The sequence below is a fragment of the Saccostrea cucullata genome, unplaced genomic scaffold (assembly GCF_032062105.1).
Source record: "Saccostrea cucullata isolate Sc308-1 unplaced genomic scaffold, CSIRO_AGI_Scuc_v1 ctg235, whole genome shotgun sequence".
NCBI lineage: Eukaryota > Metazoa > Mollusca > Bivalvia > Ostreida > Ostreidae > Saccostrea > Saccostrea cuccullata.
This window is the reverse complement of record NW_026933134.1, coordinates 196,671-215,954: the sequence shown is the minus strand read 5'-3', so window position 1 is coordinate 215,954 and position 19,284 is coordinate 196,671. Positions and strand designations below refer to the sequence as shown.

The 19,284-nt window shown below is 33.8% G+C and overlaps 3 protein-coding genes across 4 annotated transcripts; 1 reads left to right on the top strand and 2 right to left on the bottom strand.

The window, feature by feature from the left end:
• Nucleotides 1-2,004: 2,004 nt before the first annotated feature.
• Nucleotides 2,005-10,313, bottom strand: LOC134237362 (uncharacterized). 2 transcript variants are annotated; one of them, XM_062719472.1, is made up of 6 exons: nt 9,988-10,313; nt 9,566-9,654; nt 5,623-6,119; nt 3,612-3,713; nt 2,629-2,917; nt 2,005-2,300 (listed from the first exon to the last, which is right to left on the bottom strand). In XM_062719472.1, exons 2-6 carry the CDS (start codon nt 9,606-9,608, stop codon nt 2,053-2,055), a joined length of 1,179 nt encoding a protein of 392 aa, XP_062575456.1. In that variant the 5' UTR covers nt 9,609-9,654; nt 9,988-10,313; the 3' UTR covers nt 2,005-2,052. The 2 variants fall into 2 exon arrangements, with proteins under 2 accessions (XP_062575456.1, XP_062575457.1); XM_062719473.1 differs by having other exon boundaries at nt 9,566-9,645.
• Nucleotides 10,314-10,873: 560 nt separating this feature from the next.
• Nucleotides 10,874-13,896, top strand: LOC134237349 (uncharacterized). The gene is made up of 6 exons (XM_062719453.1): nt 10,874-10,981; nt 11,090-11,138; nt 11,695-12,203; nt 12,561-12,662; nt 12,744-13,032; nt 13,367-13,896. Exons 1-6 carry the CDS (start codon nt 10,931-10,933, stop codon nt 13,588-13,590), a joined length of 1,224 nt encoding a protein of 407 aa, XP_062575437.1. The 5' UTR covers nt 10,874-10,930; the 3' UTR covers nt 13,591-13,896.
• A 283-nt stretch (nt 13,897-14,179) lies between these two features.
• Nucleotides 14,180-19,259, bottom strand: LOC134237348 (transmembrane protein 237-like). Its single transcript, XM_062719452.1, has 5 exons — nt 18,917-19,259; nt 16,785-17,070; nt 16,206-16,521; nt 15,405-15,579; nt 14,180-14,887 (listed from the first exon to the last, which is right to left on the bottom strand). Exons 1-5 carry the CDS (start codon nt 19,214-19,216, stop codon nt 14,690-14,692), a joined length of 1,275 nt encoding a protein of 424 aa, XP_062575436.1. The 5' UTR covers nt 19,217-19,259; the 3' UTR covers nt 14,180-14,689.
• Between the last annotated feature and the right edge of the window lie 25 nt (nt 19,260-19,284).

The window sequence follows — 19,284 nt, the reverse complement described above, 5'->3', positions numbered from 1 at the left end:
GAGGACCCCTTTTATCTTTTCATTATTCAATCTTTGCTCGTAGTTCCTTCTTTATGACCATTTATACGGAATAACAATGCTCATTTTTCACATTGTTAAATGACTACGCATATGTGGAAAAATTCGGTCAGTTTCTTTTCCACATCTGTCAAAATAATATGAAGAACCATACATCTCCAAAAATGCAGGTGGACGAGGAAATATTTGCATGCACATTTATCAGATGTTATTGCATTTTTTGCAAAAGGCCCTCAATTTACTGTCATGCATGCAATGTTTTGATGAATATCTTGTTTTTCATCCATTCCAAAGATATAAATTGCCAAAAATGGACGAAATTTAGAGGCAATTATGTTGATGGTAATAAATACACACATATTTATATATCAGACACTTTCCATTTTAAGATTAGAATAAAAAACCTTGAGTCTTTGCAAACACGTGATTGCCCAGGGCAGTTCCGCTGCTCAATTTGACCTTGTAGAATTATAATTATTAAGTCTGGTTAAACATGTAGTCATGTAGTTAAACACATAAATGTTCTTATTTGAAAGAAAGGAAGGAATGACCTTGCAAAAATACAAACTTGTCAACAACAAATAGTTCGTGGAAGGACAATGCTATACACAGAAAATAATACCAATAAAACGCAGAAAGTCAATTTGGTCATCGTTTTTTTTTCTTACAAACTAACGCAATAAATTTAACATCGATAGTTTTACAGATGATTAGAAGAATCTAATAAATACAGCAAGAGCTACAACAATGTAACAAATATGTACACTCCTTACTACACATTAAAAAATGGCGTCTTTCTTTTCCATAAAGTCTGAAGTTCTGCCGTATGCATTTTTAAAAAATATTGTAAAATGCACAATGCTCATGTTGTGTTAAAGATTATGTTCTTTAGTTTTTTTTACAGACCTAAATAACTAGATAATGATGAGACTGCTTATTGAATGATTAATTCATAACACTAATAATTCTTAAAAGAATTAGAACATACCATAGTATCTTTAAATTGTGCATTTTATCATATAAACATCACGTACTGTGCTCAATAACCTATTGTCAATTCTTCTACGTAACTTTAAGAAGCAGTCTCTATAATTTTAGAATTTTTTCACTGAAATATATAAATGTACGTGTAATACCGGAGTACCTTTATCATTTAACATACATGTAACTTTAACATATTATGAAGGGCAACCATGCTTAAAAGTCAAATACATTGAGAGACACGGGTCTCTTTAAACACAAAGTTGGGTTATGATGCCAGCATAAAGTCCTTTGTCTTTAAATGAAGAACGGAGTAATCCAATGACAATTAAATAGTAAACTTACCTCACAACGAGATTGTTGATACGATTGTAGCAAAACTTCTTTTTCAGTAACCTATATCTACATCTTCAGTGTAAGCTATCTTCAGCTGACTCCCAGTTTTGCTGATTTTAATTTAGAAAATCTGACAGTAATTGGAATAGGAATCGTTCAAGTTTGATTTTGTATTCTACACTTTAAGAAAATACAGTAATTCTTCATTTCCTTGCAGATCCAAAAAGTTGGCCACTTGTTAAAATTGTACATGTAATACAAATGTTGAAAAAAATTCAATTAATTCCAGCTGTGTTGTATTTCATAGATCTTTATAAATTACTTGTACAAACTGGTACAACGTGTTATTATGAAGAAGGAGACAGTTATCTTTTATTTTCATTCTAGAAATAAAGATTTGAAATAAATTCTGTTTTGATAAACCAGAATATGCAATATTCAGTGTAAAATATTCAGTGAAAACGAAGATGTTATTTTCTAATCATTGATTGCAAATCAAACCTCTTTCTTCTTATTGCCTCTCAAAACTTCAAAATATCGTCATCAATAAAATACTGCTTCACCCTTGAAAGTAGCGTTTATTTTATGCTTAACTGCAACAACCATCCCCAAAAATATAAAAATAATAAACAAGCTAAATATTGAATTCAAGCATTGCAAAGAATTTACTCGTATACATGCATTGCTCTCAACACCCCTTGAAATATATTTGTATGTCTATTTGCTCGCACTTGTTTTTTCGCTAAATCCTATTCTACCAAATTGAAGGGCCTTGTCGAAAGATGAGTAAAGCTGAAGTTTCGTTTTGTTTCCAAGAGGAAGAATAAGTCTTTGCACACAAGTAATTGCCTCCGGAAGTTCTGCTGCACGGTTAAACCTGTTGAACTCTACGCCTATTGGAAGTTCCTGAGCTGGTAAATCATCAAGACCCGTAATGAATTGGAACAGATGTGCAGCCTCTTCATCTATAAAATTTAAACATTATTTTCATAACAAAATATGAGACAAGAAACTGCAATGAAATGAATGAATCTATTGGTACAATACAAAATGGTAGAAGAGCAAAAATAGTCCTCTTGAAATTAAGAGGTAGGCTCAGGTGCCATGAAGAAGTAAGCATCCCCTTGCGACCCGTCAGATACAGTTTACTGATACATGTAAACATGTTAAACTGAACAATTTTTTATCAAAAAAACTTTGAATTGTGAATTGAAACTTGTTTTTTAAGAATTGTAAGAATTGAAAGATTGAATTTTAGTGTAATAAACTAAAACAGAAAACAAAAGCAATCACCTTCCAAATCTTTGAGACATCTTAACGTAAACTTCTTTGCGTCTTCTTCTTCCTTGTCTTGTGGCTGTAATCTTTTTACTTCCGGTAATAACTTTTTCTTGATATAGTCAGCTGTTGTTTTATGCTTGCTTCGACACATGTACAAATGTTCGAAGTCCTGCAGATCTTTTGTACGATCAAGAAAATTCAACACATTTAAACCTTTCTTCAGTTGGTCGTACACGTCTCTTCTTTTGTCGAACAGCTCCCATCGAATCAGAGTTTGAACGTACATCATACGCTTGCTTAGCTAAAATGACAATATTTTCTCACAGTTCATTGTTTATTCACATCATTTTTTTCAAATGATCGTAAAATTTTCCTCACATACTTTTAGAAAATAGATTAATTTAAAAAAAAAACCCAAATATGATGGAATATTTACTTGAATATCAATACTTCTTTAGCAATAGTTATTTTCTCGTTAGTTATGTGTTATACTACACTACATATTATAATAATAAAAAAAGAAGTTGACATTAATATTGGTTTTAATGATTTTTACATGAATTTGAAAGCTGTATTTTAGTATGTGTATTGCTCCTGACAGCTACATGCTTATTAATCAGCTTTATAACTGTAATGTCATTTCAGTGGCTTTGCAGCATTATAATATCGTTGTTATTTCCGACCATAACACCATTATTATCCTTTACTGTGATATTTATTTTTAAATTATGTTGTTATTATATTGTTTACATGTATCAAATCACAGTTCTCGGTGTATGTCATTGTTGTGTACATCTAAAATGTATGTTTGTACATTTAAGAATAAAATTTTGTCGTTGTAATACTTGAAATGACATTAAAAAATAAAAATAAAACAGATTCCGAATTCTTTTTTTTAAAAAATTCATTTGTATTTCTTTTAATTGTACACTCAGTTACAAAAAAAACCTTTAAAGGATAATTATAATTTGATGTGGAAGAGAAAAAATACTTACTGTAACCATATCAGTTCGCGCCCAACCGCAGTTTTCCATGAATCGTTCTTCATCTTCGCTAATGACTCTGTCCAGGTCTTCTTGGCTAGTTGCATTACATATCTTAAAAAATGTCATAAATTATTATTAAATCAATAAATCAGTTCCTTTTTAAAATATAACAATGGCAATAAAGTAGTGACTGGTTTGTTACATCGTGAATAGCCAGAATAGCCATATGGAAGACTGATTTTTTTTTTTACTTTAAAATGACTTAAAAAGTATTAACTTATTGCAATGACAAGTTACCTTCTGAAACGGTTCAATGTAAACTTAAGAAAAAAGTTAAATGAATAAAGAAATGCAGAAACTTGGTAATAAAAATAAAGCCCGCCCGCCCGCGCGCGCGCGCGCGCGCGCGCGCGCGCGCGCGCGCGCGCGCGCGCGCGCGCGCGCGCGCGCGCGCGCGCGCGCGCGCGCGCGCGCGCGCGCGCGCGCGCGCGCGCGCGCGCGCGCGCGCGCGCGCGCGCGCGCGCGCGCGGCGCGGCGCGCGGCGGGCGCGCGCGCGCGCGGGCGCGCGCGCGCGGGCGCGCGCGCGCGCGCGCGCGCGCGCGCGCGCGCGCGCGCGCGCGCGCGCGCGCGCGCGTTTCATTAGATTTATTTTAATATGAAATTTCATGACTTATTAAATTGTAAGGATACTAAAGTTATTTTTGGGCTCGCCAAATTTTGTAAAATTTTATTGTCAGTAATATATTGATAATAATACCAAAACTACTATTTAACAAATGTTATAAATACATATAGTTTTTTTTTGTATAAGCAGGGGCCTTCTATACTTTATTATTTGAACTATACGAGGGTTGTCCCATAAAATCGTGGACAAAGCGTTTTTCTCTAAAAGTAATGGGTGCATTAAGCTGAAATTTTCAGTAAATGTTTATTCATCATATTTAAGTGAATCATAATGTTTTTGATAATATATATTCAAAAATAAAGATTTTATTCTGCTTGAATGTGCCCAAGGTAAGGTCCTACGGCGCACGGTAAAAATAGCAAGGTTGTATTAGAGAAGACATAAGTATTAATTCGTAACAAAAGTTTTCAATACATAAGATTAGGATGAAAATTATCCTAATTCCATTCCTTAATCAATTCTGTCGTCTTTTTAAAAATTTTTAGGCATTTTGGTTAATTTTTGGCAGTTTCTGAAATGGGAAAGTAATAAACACAATACACGAAAAATGGCGACTTTTTATGAACCGCACCGGAGAGCAGTTCAGATAGATTAGGATGTTGTAATGACGCCTTAAGAGACTTTAAATGAATACAGAAGAAAGAAAATATGAAAAATATTCAATCTTTAGTATATAAATGAAATGCAAGTTTTCTTAATAAGTCTTCGTGTCTAGTACAAAACATATTGCCATTTGTTATAGCAAAGGACACTGTCACTGTCGACCGTCGATGTGAGATTCTCTTTTAGTTGAATGATGGTGAGAATACTGTCTGTAACTTGCTAATAAATATTCAGAAGATTTTGCCTTTTGGTTTCTTAACTGGTTATAGATACTCACATATGTAAATCAATAAAATTTCTAAATTTAAGTGGGGCTTATCCAAAAGTTTAGCAAAGATGAAACTTGACGCTGTTTTAACTTTGACGTTATCATCCGTGCGCCGTAGGGCGATACAGTACATAACATAAAATATCACAATTTGTTTACCTATGCATATATCTGTTTGAAATTTGCTATGTATATTCATAATTTATCTACTAAAAAGTGGTGAAAATTTCAGAACGCAGTGATGATTATTTTTCAAAGTAGACAACTTGTCCACGATTTTACGGGACAACCCTCGTACATGTGAATTGTACATGTAAATAACATTAGTACCACTCATTCTTTCATGCATTCTTGTTTATATGTAAAAAAAACTTGTGTTATTTGTATTCATATACCCCAGTTGGGGTCTTTGTCTTAAATAAAAACTTGAAACTTGAAAACTTGAAATGAAACATGTAAGTTACCTGGTTAATATAATCAGTCAGGTATGTATTCACTATGTACAAACTACTTAGTTCGTGTTCAAATTCTCTATCCCTCAAATAGCTCACCAAAAACGGAGGAAAATATGGAAAACCCGGACCTTCAGAAATTATCGAAAGAACCGAAATTTTCCCAAATAAATAAAACATGTCTCCATTTAGCGCTTTTCTGTTGTTTACTGGTAAAAGGTAGCTTCCAGGACCCTCAAACATGTCCAATTGGGGAGATTTAAATTCTTCAAGAATTAGAGTGAAAAATTCCCTGTTTGGACCTCCTAAGTTTGTATAGGGTTCTTCGTTGCTTTCTGTATATAACTTGACATCCAGAGGACTTAGTTCGCTCCCTTTGACTTTGAAATGTGAAAATGCACCCTGGAGAAGATGCGACCGATCAACTTTTAGAATAACTCTTTTTCCAATCTGTTTACGAAGCAAATCTTCTAGCACTGTCTGAAAAGTTTGATGTTCAGCCTGTGAAACTGCCAAAAAAGAAAAAACAATATTTTTGATTTGGCTATATTTTCACTGCTTTAATATTTGATTCTAGACTCATATGCTATTTTCATTGTAATGGATGTTATCGTTTCTGTAAACATATACTTGAACAACATCGACGTATAAAAGACAAAATAGCAGGTTTTTTTTTTTGCTTTTCCAATCATCTTATAGTCTATAACTAGACATTCCCAAAGAGGTTTTCTCCATCCCAACGAGTTTTTCCTGTGTGATTTAAAAGGATTAATAATTTTTGTGCATTATTATGTGTAGTTTATATTATAAACATAGATAAAACAACAATACTTAAAACCGGTAAGAACCTTTCCTATCTCACCCCAAATTTTGTAACTTTATCATTTGGTTTAAAAATTCTAAAATTTATAGCATAAAATGTTATTAAATATTTATTAAAAATTGAGTATTCTCTTTGTGGACTGATTCATATTGGAAAACAAATTTGTTCTCTCGTGCAAAGAGAATGTCGGGGCATAGGTTTGAAATAATTAATGGGAGCTACTTACATCTTTATAAACATTTCAGTTTGCCAGTCCACTCTTTTTTCCATAGACGTTTAGAATTTTGGGGGAAAAATACATTATGTTATCCGACTTACAGTCTAAATTTTAGTTATCAATTCCACAGACAAAGATGCCCATAGAAATACAAGAACAGGGAACTAGATACAACATTTCCATATGGTTGCAACGAACACATTAATAATGTAGGGAATCTTTCAAGCCCACATTGTGCTAGTGTGAATGTGATAGGACTTTTTATCAATAATATACCGGTACGTAGTCAGAACATCGATCATACAGATGATCAAATATACATGCTACCTCTTGATTCTATTAGATGAAGCTAAATATAAAAAATCAGTGATCGATACAAAAAAATCTATCAAAAAAAATTGTAATAAAGAGGGTACAAAACATGAACACTAGATATTTGAGACGTAGGATCAGGTGCTTAGGGGGAGAGAGATACCCTATTAACCAGTAACTCTCGCCGTGAGCCCTATATGTATTGATCAAGGATACAATGCCAACTACATTCAAATCTGGTATAATAAACAAAGGGATTACATTTTCATGCAACAATTCAGCTAAATATTACCCAATTATATGTTATATTTGCTAACAAGGTCATTATAACGACAATAGAATTTACGAAATAATGAAACTTAAACGATGGTATTGATATTCATTTAATATCAACGTATGTTTTGCTTTAAATGTTACATCGAATTCAGAACAAGTTCTTCAGCGGCGAATAAGTTGGGGGACATAAAGCACAGGCACTTGTTTTGGGAATAAATTTTAACCTATAGTATAATAATAACACAAGGTATCTAACTCCAAATTACACGGAGTATCCCCCTCCCTTAGAATCGCGTTCATTTACACTTTCAGAGAAAAGGCAGTGGCAAACTGTTTATACGTATGTCATCTTCGATAATTTATCTACACAACCATATATGGCTTGCTTGTCTTTGTTTTCTTTAATCTCCGTAAACAGCGTCAAAACTCTACTCGCCGAGTAGAAAAGTCGAACTAAACCGTATGTGCTAATCTCGGGCACAGAGAAAAATTAAAGAATGTGTGGGTTTAAAAATTCAATTCCAGATTTTAATATTGCATTGAATAAATAAAATTTCATGGTCTCTTATTTTCCATAAAAACACTACGATGTTTTCCCGGTGTAATTTAAGACACAGATTTTTAGCCAATCAAATTCGAGGTCTAATTCTTTGCCCGAGATATATCTATGGTTGAGTTTCACTTTCCACTCGGCGAGTAGAGTTTTGAAGCTGATTACGGAGTTAAAAGAAAACAAAGACAAGGATGTCAGATATGGTTGTGTAGATAAATTATAAAACATAGGTATAAACAGTTAAATTTCAGGACTCTGAAAGTGTAAATGAGCGCAATTAAAGGGGGTACTGGGTGTAATGCTTTTACCTTGTGTTATTATTATACTATGGGTCAAAAATTTATTACAGAAACAAGTGCCTGTGACATAAACTCTACAAGAAGGCTAAATTGGAATATTACTACATATCTGGTAGATAAGGAAAGTTGCCGATGGAAAAGCTGAAGTCATCTCGTTTGACATACGGTTTAGTTGTTAGTGTTCCTTATCGTCTATAGTCAGCTAGGCATCCGAAAATGAAACAGATGTGGCAGACTCGTTGGTGTCTTTTACTTCAAATTCTTGGGATATATCAAGTCGACATATGTACATGTATGAAAAGAACTATTGTTAAGTGATAAAATATTGACGATATAAATTATCTGAATGTCAAATTAAAGGTCATAATGCTTTTCGCCTTTCATGTAAAAGTTTTTGAAGTAATTCTGCTTCGTTGGAATTTATTAACAAGTTACATAACAAAGGAGCACAAAAAGTGCCCATTTAATTCGAACAGTTTGTTACAAAATCCAGTCTATGAAGAATACATAGAGGAAAGATGAATATGGAATTTATTTCATAAGTGGGACAGGATTTTTTTTTAATATATTTTCACGAGTGCCAAGCACTTGTTTTTCGTCATTAACAAAATTAGTCTCTGATTCTACACACAAATTTATATCCTGAAGTTGAGTTGATTGACAACATTTGCGTATTTAGTCTTTAGAGTCAATGAATGTTGTCCATGGGCAAAAAACATGCTTTTCCATTCGCCGCCTGTTTTTAAATTCCTTTGAAGCAGAATATATTATTAAAAATTTTCCAATCGAGATTTAGGGAAAACACTTGCTGTGGCATTCAACATGACATTCAGAATTCGTATTTTAATTTTATGAAGACTTGATATATCCCAGGGAGCTTGAAATAAAGGAAGCCACAGGGTCTGCAACAACTGTTTCTTATATGGATGCTGTGCTGACTATAGGCAATAAGGGCCAACAAACAACTAATCTGAATGAATGATGAGATGAATTTAAGGTTTTTTTTCTTATTCATATCGTAATATCCTGCAATCATCTGTATATGGGTTTACATCCCCAAATATCTTTCACTCAAGAAGATGTTTTGAGTACTAGATATGTATTTGCATATTTCTGGCTACTGATAAATAAGTTGTGTTACAGAGATTTCAAAGTCAGCATTTCATACATTCTATTTTTGATATAATTACCTTATTGGCAAATTCAACCTATGAATTGCAATGTTCTATACCCAGGCTATTGTTATGCCTTTGTTTAATGGGGACCGGTCGACAGGGAATGCTTACTCCCCTTAGGCACATGATCCCATTTCTGGAATTTCCAGGGGTCGGTCCGTGTTTTATGCCCTGTTTACAGATTATCTTGATCGATCACTGATCGTAATCTTCATCATTTTCATTATTACAAGTGATACCCCCTTCTGGATTGGCGGTGGTATCAATTACATCTTTATAGGTGTGTGGAAGTTAACTCACCTGGTGGGACTTCCTGTTTTGATACACTTTGACCTCCTCCCATGTTTTCATCATTTAGATGTAAATTCGGTTCGTTTGTTCTGAAATGCCTAGAAAATGGGCAACCAGTTAAACATAGGAAATGGATGACATTTTGGTCAAAAAAGAAAAGTTGTTTTCAACACAACTCTTACCATTGATGCTTCTGTCAGAACCCCGGTATGTGTATACATGTGTATATAAATCAAATAAATTTTACACTATTCAACAAGGAACAAAAGCAAAGTTTATTGTCATTTTCATTTTTAACTGAAGACTTTTTGTTTGATATTCATAAATACATTGTTGGTCACTGAACGATACCTTATAGAGGAAATATACAGTCGTACCAACCAAACCACCGAAAAGGAGCAATATACATGACATCAAACGAAGATACGTACCAGGTCGTAAACAAAAATGGAGGCAAAGTTAACGTTGTTTAAATCAAACATTGTCACCCATCGCTGTGTTTACGCCAAAGTCTCCAACTCGTAAATTAGCTTTAAGAGAGGTTCTGTGCAAGATAGGAAGTTTAATATATTCTGCGCGGCAACTTGCCAAAACCTGTTAAAACGCGCAATAATATACCCCTAAAAATGATTTTGAGATATTTAAACCATTTTGATATCATGTTCTCGAAAGATATTGGAGTAGTTTCGTGAATAATCAATAAACTTTCTGGATATGTGTTTATCCGTTACTGTTGCTCGGAATTATAGAGCGAGACGTTTTAAAATGGCACAATTTTAAAAAGAGGTAGGTGTGCATACCCGCATTTACTGTATATCCATGATTTTTCTGCTAATCAATAGAACAAGCTAATTCTATTCAAATACTCAATGTTATTCATATTTCCCCCCAAAAGAATAGAACAATGTTTTTTGCATGACTACACCAAATTTTTAAAGGTAAATTGTTTATCGTCGTCTATCTTTATTTTGTACAGATCTGTTTATTACCACCAATGAAAGATAACTAAGAATGAAGTTCCATTATTGAGTATATGGTTGTTTAAAATGTTTTAGCTGAATGAATCGTGCACCGCTTTATTTTCTTACCTCCTCTGAGATTTATAATTCTTATGTCATCATTCAGACGAGACCTAAAATCCTAAGGACCGACTTCATCATTGTGCATATATTTCTTAAAACACTACAGATATTTTGTTGTTATTATGGGAACGAAGTCTTTGGGTATCTTCCTTTGCATCTGAACAAACAATGACAGTTTATCTTGTCGTAACCTAAATTAACAAATAACAGATACCTTTTTCATGTTTTTAAGAGAAAAAAAAACCGTTGACTTACATGGTTTGAGCAAGACAGACTTAGGATCAGATAAAGGATGGGTGGCGAGACCAGTTCCCATTCCCAGCAAACCAGCGAGAAATTTCAGGTGTAACTTTTTCTTCACTATTATTACTTGCTATAGTAATCTCAATATCAAAATATAAATTCTACGCTGAAAATATATTGAAATGAAATGAATTGATATCAATTACAGGCTGCGTTTAAAAGGGTTGCTGATGTTGCCCATATTCCAACATGTGCAAGTAAGTATTCAGCAACATGGATACAAAAATTGCCATTATTACTCAAGATTCTTTTTATTCAACAAACATTAAATTGAAGATCTAGCTTGTGACGTTTTTGTATGGCTAAACTCTAGGTATTCTTTTTCAATGACATTCAATAATTCTTTTAAAAAGTGATCAAATAGAAAACAGTTCTATGCATGCATGTAGATTGATTGTAAGTCAGTTGTAGAATTTTTCACTCATGTAGAGGTGTCACAATATACCGATAAAGGACTTCAAATTTAAACCTTAACTCGGCACTCAGGGCCATTGAGCAGTGAGCGTTCCTTGTCGTTCCAATGCCTACCGTGACAAAGGCCTCATTTTAAGGTCTCAGCCGAAGGATTTGCAATTTTTACTTCAAAGCGCCGAGCGCTTGGCGAAGGAACAGTTGCACCTCTTATTTTGACTTGGTTCAGTCGCGACCGAGATTCGAATATATACACAAGTTGATACAACCATAGAAAAAGGGAATTGAAAGTCTCAAATTCATATCTTCGATAACATTAATTTTATGAATTCTACTTTTCAGATTTTTGGATGTACAAAGAAAAAATCCGACCCATTCTGGAACACATAATAGGCGGAGAACAGATCAGACAATGCTTCAAAGTCCAGAAATCGGACATGTTCACAACGGCAATGTCACACTACAAAGGCAAAGCCAGTGAAATCCGGAGAAAAAGTGCTACCATTCGTCACGAGGTGCTGATGATTGTCTTTGATGATTCCAGGGAATATGACTATGATGGAGGTGGCTTCAGACGAGAGTTTTACTCTACTTTCTTCCTACAAGCCATCAGAGACAGGGGGCTCTTTATTGGTAATTTTCCTCGACTGGTGCCAAATTTTTCACAGGACAGATTAGACGACTTGACTGCGGTTGGTATTGGTATAGTGGAAGCCATTTTGAATTTTGATTGTGGATTTCCGTACTTAAATCCCGGACTGTTTCATTTCATGGTAGAACATGACGATTATGAGCAGTATCTTACCGTGGAAGACATTCCAAATCCAGAAGTGAAATACCTTGTCGATCAAGTACTTATAATATAAAATTATATTTTTTAATTTGGTAAAAAATTACGAAATAGAGCCTATTTTTAATGTAAATGAAACAATGTTCATATACTTGTACATTGGTAAAGGAAAGTATAATCTGCTCAACTTTGTTTTGAACATATTTCATTGACAATACTTGTCAAAGTGATTGGACACAAGTTCCAAAAATTTAGAGTCCTCTCCCATGATTTTACGTATGTATATGTATGTAAGCATATACTGTTATATACTACAGTGATGTATTTTAACTACTAATTAAGATGCGCAGTGTCTATGCAAATTGTTCATATGATTAAATTATTTCCCTGGTTAATAATTTTAAATCTGCCTTGATAGCTCTTAAAGTGCAGCACCGATGACGAGATAAATGACGTCATTCAAAGTGAAGAAGGGAATGTGGTGGGGCACATTGGCTGGCCAGCGGGCAAACACTTCAACGTAAGTTTCACCTCCTTGTAGCAAAACACTATGAGTCGTAACGGCGTGTACTGTTAACATCGTTCACATATTACATTGCAGATGAAAAGCAGAGAACAACTAATCCAAATGCTGATAAAATACAGCATTATTGATGAGAGACGACCAGCAATAGATGCACTGATGAAAGGACTTAATTATTTGAATTTTCTGGACAAAACGAAGGATGTATCTTTGCTAGAGCCCCTTTTTGTTCATTCTGAAGAATACTCTATTAATAAAGAATATCTGAAGAAAATATTGCTTCCTGCTTTGGAGGGCTTAAATGCTGTCAATGATAAGCTACAAAAGGCCAAGGATTATGCAATACGGTCTGTTAATGAGATAAATGGTGAGTCCACACTTCTAATCGTGGTAAAATTATGTCACTGTTCATCTCATTTTCGACTAAATATTGACAAAAACTTTGTATGTCTCTGCACCAAGTATTGTATTCCAAAATGTTGCTTCTGGTCTGACTCAAGACCTCATAGAACATTCAACTGGATTATATTACAACAGAAAAAAAAATCATATCCAACCATTTGGATTTCAATATTGCAAATGACAATGTGCATGATACACCATGAGGGCTAAAGCATACTGTACAACAAATGTGTCAAAAAAGTAAATCACAACAATTTACCGATTACAAAACCATTACTATCCAATGATCTCATTTGTAGATGAAGAAGCAAGGGCACTTTACCATTTTATCACTGGACTAGCCAGTCCATCTGTGAGCCAAGAGCAACTAAATGCTGAATTCATCATGGCCAACCCACAGCAGAAGGAACCAGAAGCCATGACATGTTTTGAGAAATTAATGATTCCTGTTGGCAACAAAGACTATGAGGAATTTAAGAAGTCGTTTCAACATGCCATTAAAACATTTGAATCACTTGATTGAGCAAGTAACTGATGTATTTAAGATGAAAATTGTCCATGCAAGCCGGCTTCCAAAAACTGTAATTTATCATAACTTCTAATAATGAATGCTGCTAGCATTAAAAGCAATCTAAGTTTTCAAAGATTGCTTCAAATGAACATGAAAGTTTATGGTATGTGTAATTCCCTTACAAGGAATGTTATTAACTACATGTATATTTTTTTCTCTCTTCGCCTGACTGATACATGTACATGTAACTGTGCAGTGAAAGACTGTAATATGTAAAATAAATGCATTATTAAAACATCAAACACAAGTTGGCACAAAAAGAATCAGTTAAATGCATTCAGAGTACGGAAATTACATGTATTGTAATACTAAAAGAATTCTGCTAGTAAGAATTGGTAAAAAAAAAAATTAGGGAAATGCAATCCTTTTAAACATTTTACTAGCAATGAAGATTTGTATAAAAATCTGAGAAACATCTTCTTATGCATTATATATAACATTTGTTATTCTAGTTTGAAACAAAATTGTTATTGAATATGAAAATAATATAAAACATTAAAGTTGTTTATATTAAGCTTCATTCTTGAAGAAGAAAATTACGGTACATAACTAAATACAAGGTGCTTTAAAAAATTCCTATGATAAAACAATAATTAATATACATAAAAATTAAAACCCTTTGCTACAACCTCTCTTTTTTTACAACCAAAAATATGTTAATAAATAAGAGAAAATGTCATTCAAACAATATCTTTGAACAAAAATAATTCCTGTACATACAATAAATAATTCTAATACCACAGAGATAAACCGTTACATGTACTATTTTCTTGGTTCTATTCTTATTTTTTTTTCTTGATATTTTATATTTTTTTAATTAATTGTTTCACATTGCTCTTACTAAATTTTTAATTCACATCTCATCCTCCTCATAACCATGTCCGGGATGGGAACTATCTTATAATTATATGATCCTAATCTCTCCTCAAATAAATGATATATAAAACAGAAATTGTAATGTAAAAAAGAGTTATTTCAGATCTATATTGAAAAAAAGAAGCACTTAGCATATTAGGTTGACAAAAATAATAAATAGATAAAGGCACTTGAATCACACTTTCTGTTGAGTTCCAAGTTCAACATCTTCGAGAAATTCATCATCTCCCGCCCTCAGATTGTCTGTTAGTCTGTCTGTGGAGGCAGTTATAGACAGGACGATCCAAGCTAATATCGCCATACAACAACGGGCTGTGTTGATGTCCCTCCAGGTTGATATATCGTCACCAGCTGATGAAAGTGTTTGATTGGTCTGGAAAGAAGGTATGGCCAGAGTAATATTTCAATTGCAATTTAAAACAACAATTATTTTAAAAAGAATAAGGGACTTCCGACAAAACAGCTGGCAAGAAATCTCCAATTTGTCAAAGCTGAGGAAGAAGTTAAATAGGCGTCCATGAACACACTTGTATTTTCTTACATGTTGAGGATAAATTCAAGCTTGTGAAAGTGCAAGATATACATGTCAATCAATTCATAATTTTGAAAATTGTCAAATTAAGGAAGGCTTAAATCAAGCTTTTGTAATATATTGGTCTCAAATGCTCTTTCAACATGAAAGAAGTGGAATTACAAATTTTTTTGGATGAATTTAAACTTCAACACTGTGTCAATGCCCCATTATGAAATTCATAGATACACTGTTTGGGTAGTAAAATTTTGAAAGCAATAATAACTGAGAGTTTATAAAAATGTTTTCCTCACATCAATAAAATACACATTTTTTTAGATAAAATATAAATTAATGACACTATTTCAATTATACTTACATTTGCATCTACCCAGAGCTGAGGGTATTTGTTGTACAGATTCATTTTATCCTCTAGATTAGCCATACACAGACTGAGAATTAAAGCTACAAAGTAGATGATAATAGACACCGTTCCTGTCTGTAATGTGAAAGACTGGAGGACAAATCTACGTGTGGGACGTCCAATATCAAATCTGAAATAGAAAATAATGCTTTAAATCAGTTTTAGTGTTAAAAGTTGTGACTTCTTAAGCAACAGATAGGACATACCATATACTTAAAGCAGAATTTTTAGCGAGGATTTAATTTTGGCATTATTAGCGAGGGTGTTGAGATCGCTAAAAAAGAATATCGGTAAAAATTAATTGCATTTTCTTTGTAATAGCTTCTTTAGAGAGTATTTTAAGATTGTAAAATTACATCTCGATAAAAATAAAACACCAGTTTTTACAGGCAAATCGCTAAATTTTTGTCTCGCTAAAATTTCCACTTATACAGTATCCTTTTTTGGCAAAAAAGTGATGTGGTCAAAAGATTCACATATAAAAAGTGTAAAACAAGTAATAGTTATACGTAAAACAGGTAATAAAAAATAACTTCCATTTGTTTGTGGTTGGATATGAATTGTTTAACTGTGTGCTTTTTATGCCTTCATCAAGGCTCGGGGATAGAAAAAACTCAATTGATAATATTCATTTCCAAAACCATGGGAGAACCTAAATTTATCCATTGAATAAAATGATTTCAACTATGAACTTTTAAAATACTTTGGTTCATCGGTATATAACTTTTATATTATATCTTGCAAATGGATTCTTACCTATCACAGGCTGAAACTGTACACAACACCAGAAGAATATAAAACATGCACTGGACTGGAAGAGCTAAAATTCTATAGTGCTCCAAAAAGTCAATGTATGAGAAATATAGCAATATGTAGGTCATTGTCAGATGCCACATTGAAATGCCTGCAGTCAGTCCATGTAAAAACAAACAGAATGTCACAAAAACTTTGTGTGTTCCAATCGCAAACAGGATGGTGGACTCCACGGGTTGTTCGGCTTCTAGTTCTCGGATAGCTTCCTCTTCTGCCCATTTCTTGGCAAATTTCACTTTGTTCTCTCCTTTAAATCCACCTGTGGGAAAGAACAAGTAATTTTATATAGTTGAACATTTGATGAAAGCAACCAAAGATGTAATTTGGGACTGTGAACCTAATTAATAGACAGCATGAAGGTTAAAAATTACAATGCGATGAAAGTAAGGTTTTTGAGTTTTCTACAGGCATTTAGATTAACAAAATAAGAACAAATTAATAAATATCACTGATTAATAAATCTCTTTTAATCCTTCAAATCTCTTCAAAATTAAATATATTTACACTTTTATAAAAACTTACTATCTGTCTCTATGAAAAGTTTTTCTAGCGGCTGACTCTTTAGAACTGCTGCCTCTGTAGCGAAGGGATGAAGAAGGACCTCATCCTGTTCTTTTTTACTCTTGGGACTCACAACATCTTCGTGTATGGTTTGTAACTCAGCTGTGAGTGTATCTCCCCATTCATCATCCTCTCTCGGTGTGGCGGTGGTAGAGGCTGGCTTCTTCTTCTTTCTAACTTTCTTCTTTGGTGTTCCACTTCCTTTTGTTTCTTTTGATATTAGACTTGCTTTGCTTCCAGTAACATCCTTGGAGAGAGAAAATATACATGCACAAAAATCAAGACATGTAAAATTTAGTTCAATTAATACATGCACAAATAGTTGATATTATATATATACATTTCTTATCAATTGTATTTAATCCCAGGTTTCCCAAATGCCAAAGCACAGACATGCCCTGATTGCCCTCTGAAAATCCAGAATTTTACTACCTTAGAATTTGCTTGGATGACACAGTGCTACCTCATGTTATTATTATGGTCATGACTGTCAGAGCATTATCACACAGAAATAAAATGAATCTTAACACAGAATTAACAGTGATAAGCAAACAAAGAGTAAATGATATGACCGATTAGCTAGGGGTGTCCACACTGTGGTTTGAACCTACAACCCCTCAGATTTAAAACCCAACACTCTACCGACTGAGCTAAAGGGTTAACCCACTAGCTTGTGGTAGTAGGAGTGTGGCCTCACTGTGCTAGTAGGAGTGTGGCCTCACTATTTACAACACAACACCTGGCCACTTTAAACTCTGTTACACTTCCCCTTTTTTTCTTGAGATTTCTTACCCCCTAAGAAATCTCACACACAAGACTCTATAAACACCACTCACCATGTGGGTTTTGTAGTTGGGTGCCAATATGATCGATTAACTAGGGGGTGTCCACACTGTGGCTCAAACCTACAACCCTCAGATTGAAAACCCAACGCTCTACCAACTGAGCTAAAGGGTTTGGGTAGACTTTACTTTACCGGTCCCCAGATTTTAATATATTTTTTCATCGGACTTTGAAATACATTTACGTCACTCAACTGATAAGGGTTAAACTTGCACACTTTTCGACTGATTAAGGTTAGTCTTGCACCCACCTGATAGACTAGGGTTAGTCCTTGCACAAGTATTCGACTGATTAGGGTTAGTCTCCCATCCATCCGAGAGATTAGGGTTAGTCCTTGCACATTATTTGACAGATTAGGATTAGTCTAGCATCTGCCTGGAAGATTTTGTCTACATGTCTTAGTCCTTGCATACCATCCGAGAAATTAGGGTTAGTGACTCGTTCTTTTAGATAAGTTAATAAATCAGTTGTTTCTGTAATTTTTGCAAGATCATAATTCAGCTTTAATCATGTTAATGGCATTTCGTTGGTTTGAGAAAATTACATGGAAGAATGCCAAAAATCAAGAAAAAATTGACAATTAATATATATGCAAATATACTTGATATTGTATATAAACATTTGTCAATTTTTTCCATAAATAAACAATATTTATTAATCTTTTCAGAAAATGAGGTTAAAAACTTTGTTTAAAAACTAAGTTTTAAACAAGTTTTAAGCTAAACTTTTAACAATGCAACCTCCTGTTATTATTATGGACAAAACTGTCAAGCAAATCACACAGAAATAAAATTTTTTTCACAGAATTAACAGTGATCTCAAATATAAATGATATGACCGATTAGTCGCCTTTGGCGACACTACAACCCCTGTTTTAAAATCCAACACTCTAAAGTAAAGTCATTCCAAGGGTTAACACACTAGCTAGTGCTAGTAGGAGCATGGCCTCACTATTTAAAACACAACACCTGGCCACTTTAAACACTGCTACAATAATTTAAATATTGTCTGTCAATGAAATTTGATGAAATAAGTCCTTATCAAAAGGTATCATGCTTTACAAGATAAAACTCCCAGACACATTCACATCCTTCAGTTTCATTTAAATAATGCAATAACAAAATTACCGATTTAAATGCACTTAGGCCTAAAAAATTTTAATGTTTATTTCCTGAAACATGTATGAACACATCCTCTGTAGAATTTTATTTCGTTCAGTTTTCTTTCATGAACTATTAATGTATGCCTACCTCGTCTTTACTTGCTGCACTTCGAGCAGAAGTGGGATCTGCTTCGCTTTCCTCTGTAGTTGCTGGTTTCTTACGTTTCTTTGGTGTTGGTTTATCTGATGTTTCTCCTTCTTTCTTTTTCACCACCTTTTTCTTTGTGGGTGTTTCATCGGATCTCGGGGAGGTTGTGCCATTTGTCTCGGTGCTTGGAACCTTCTTCTTTTTCTTTTTAACAGGTTTCTTCGGTTCTTCTCCATCCTCAAATGAAATTGGTGGAAGTTTTTTGCTTCTTTTCGGTGGATCTGCTCCAGTGTCCGACATTTTTGTTGTCAATGTAAATTTTGTTGTAAGCGGCCTTCAAATTTTTAGCTTACAGCATCACGAAAAAA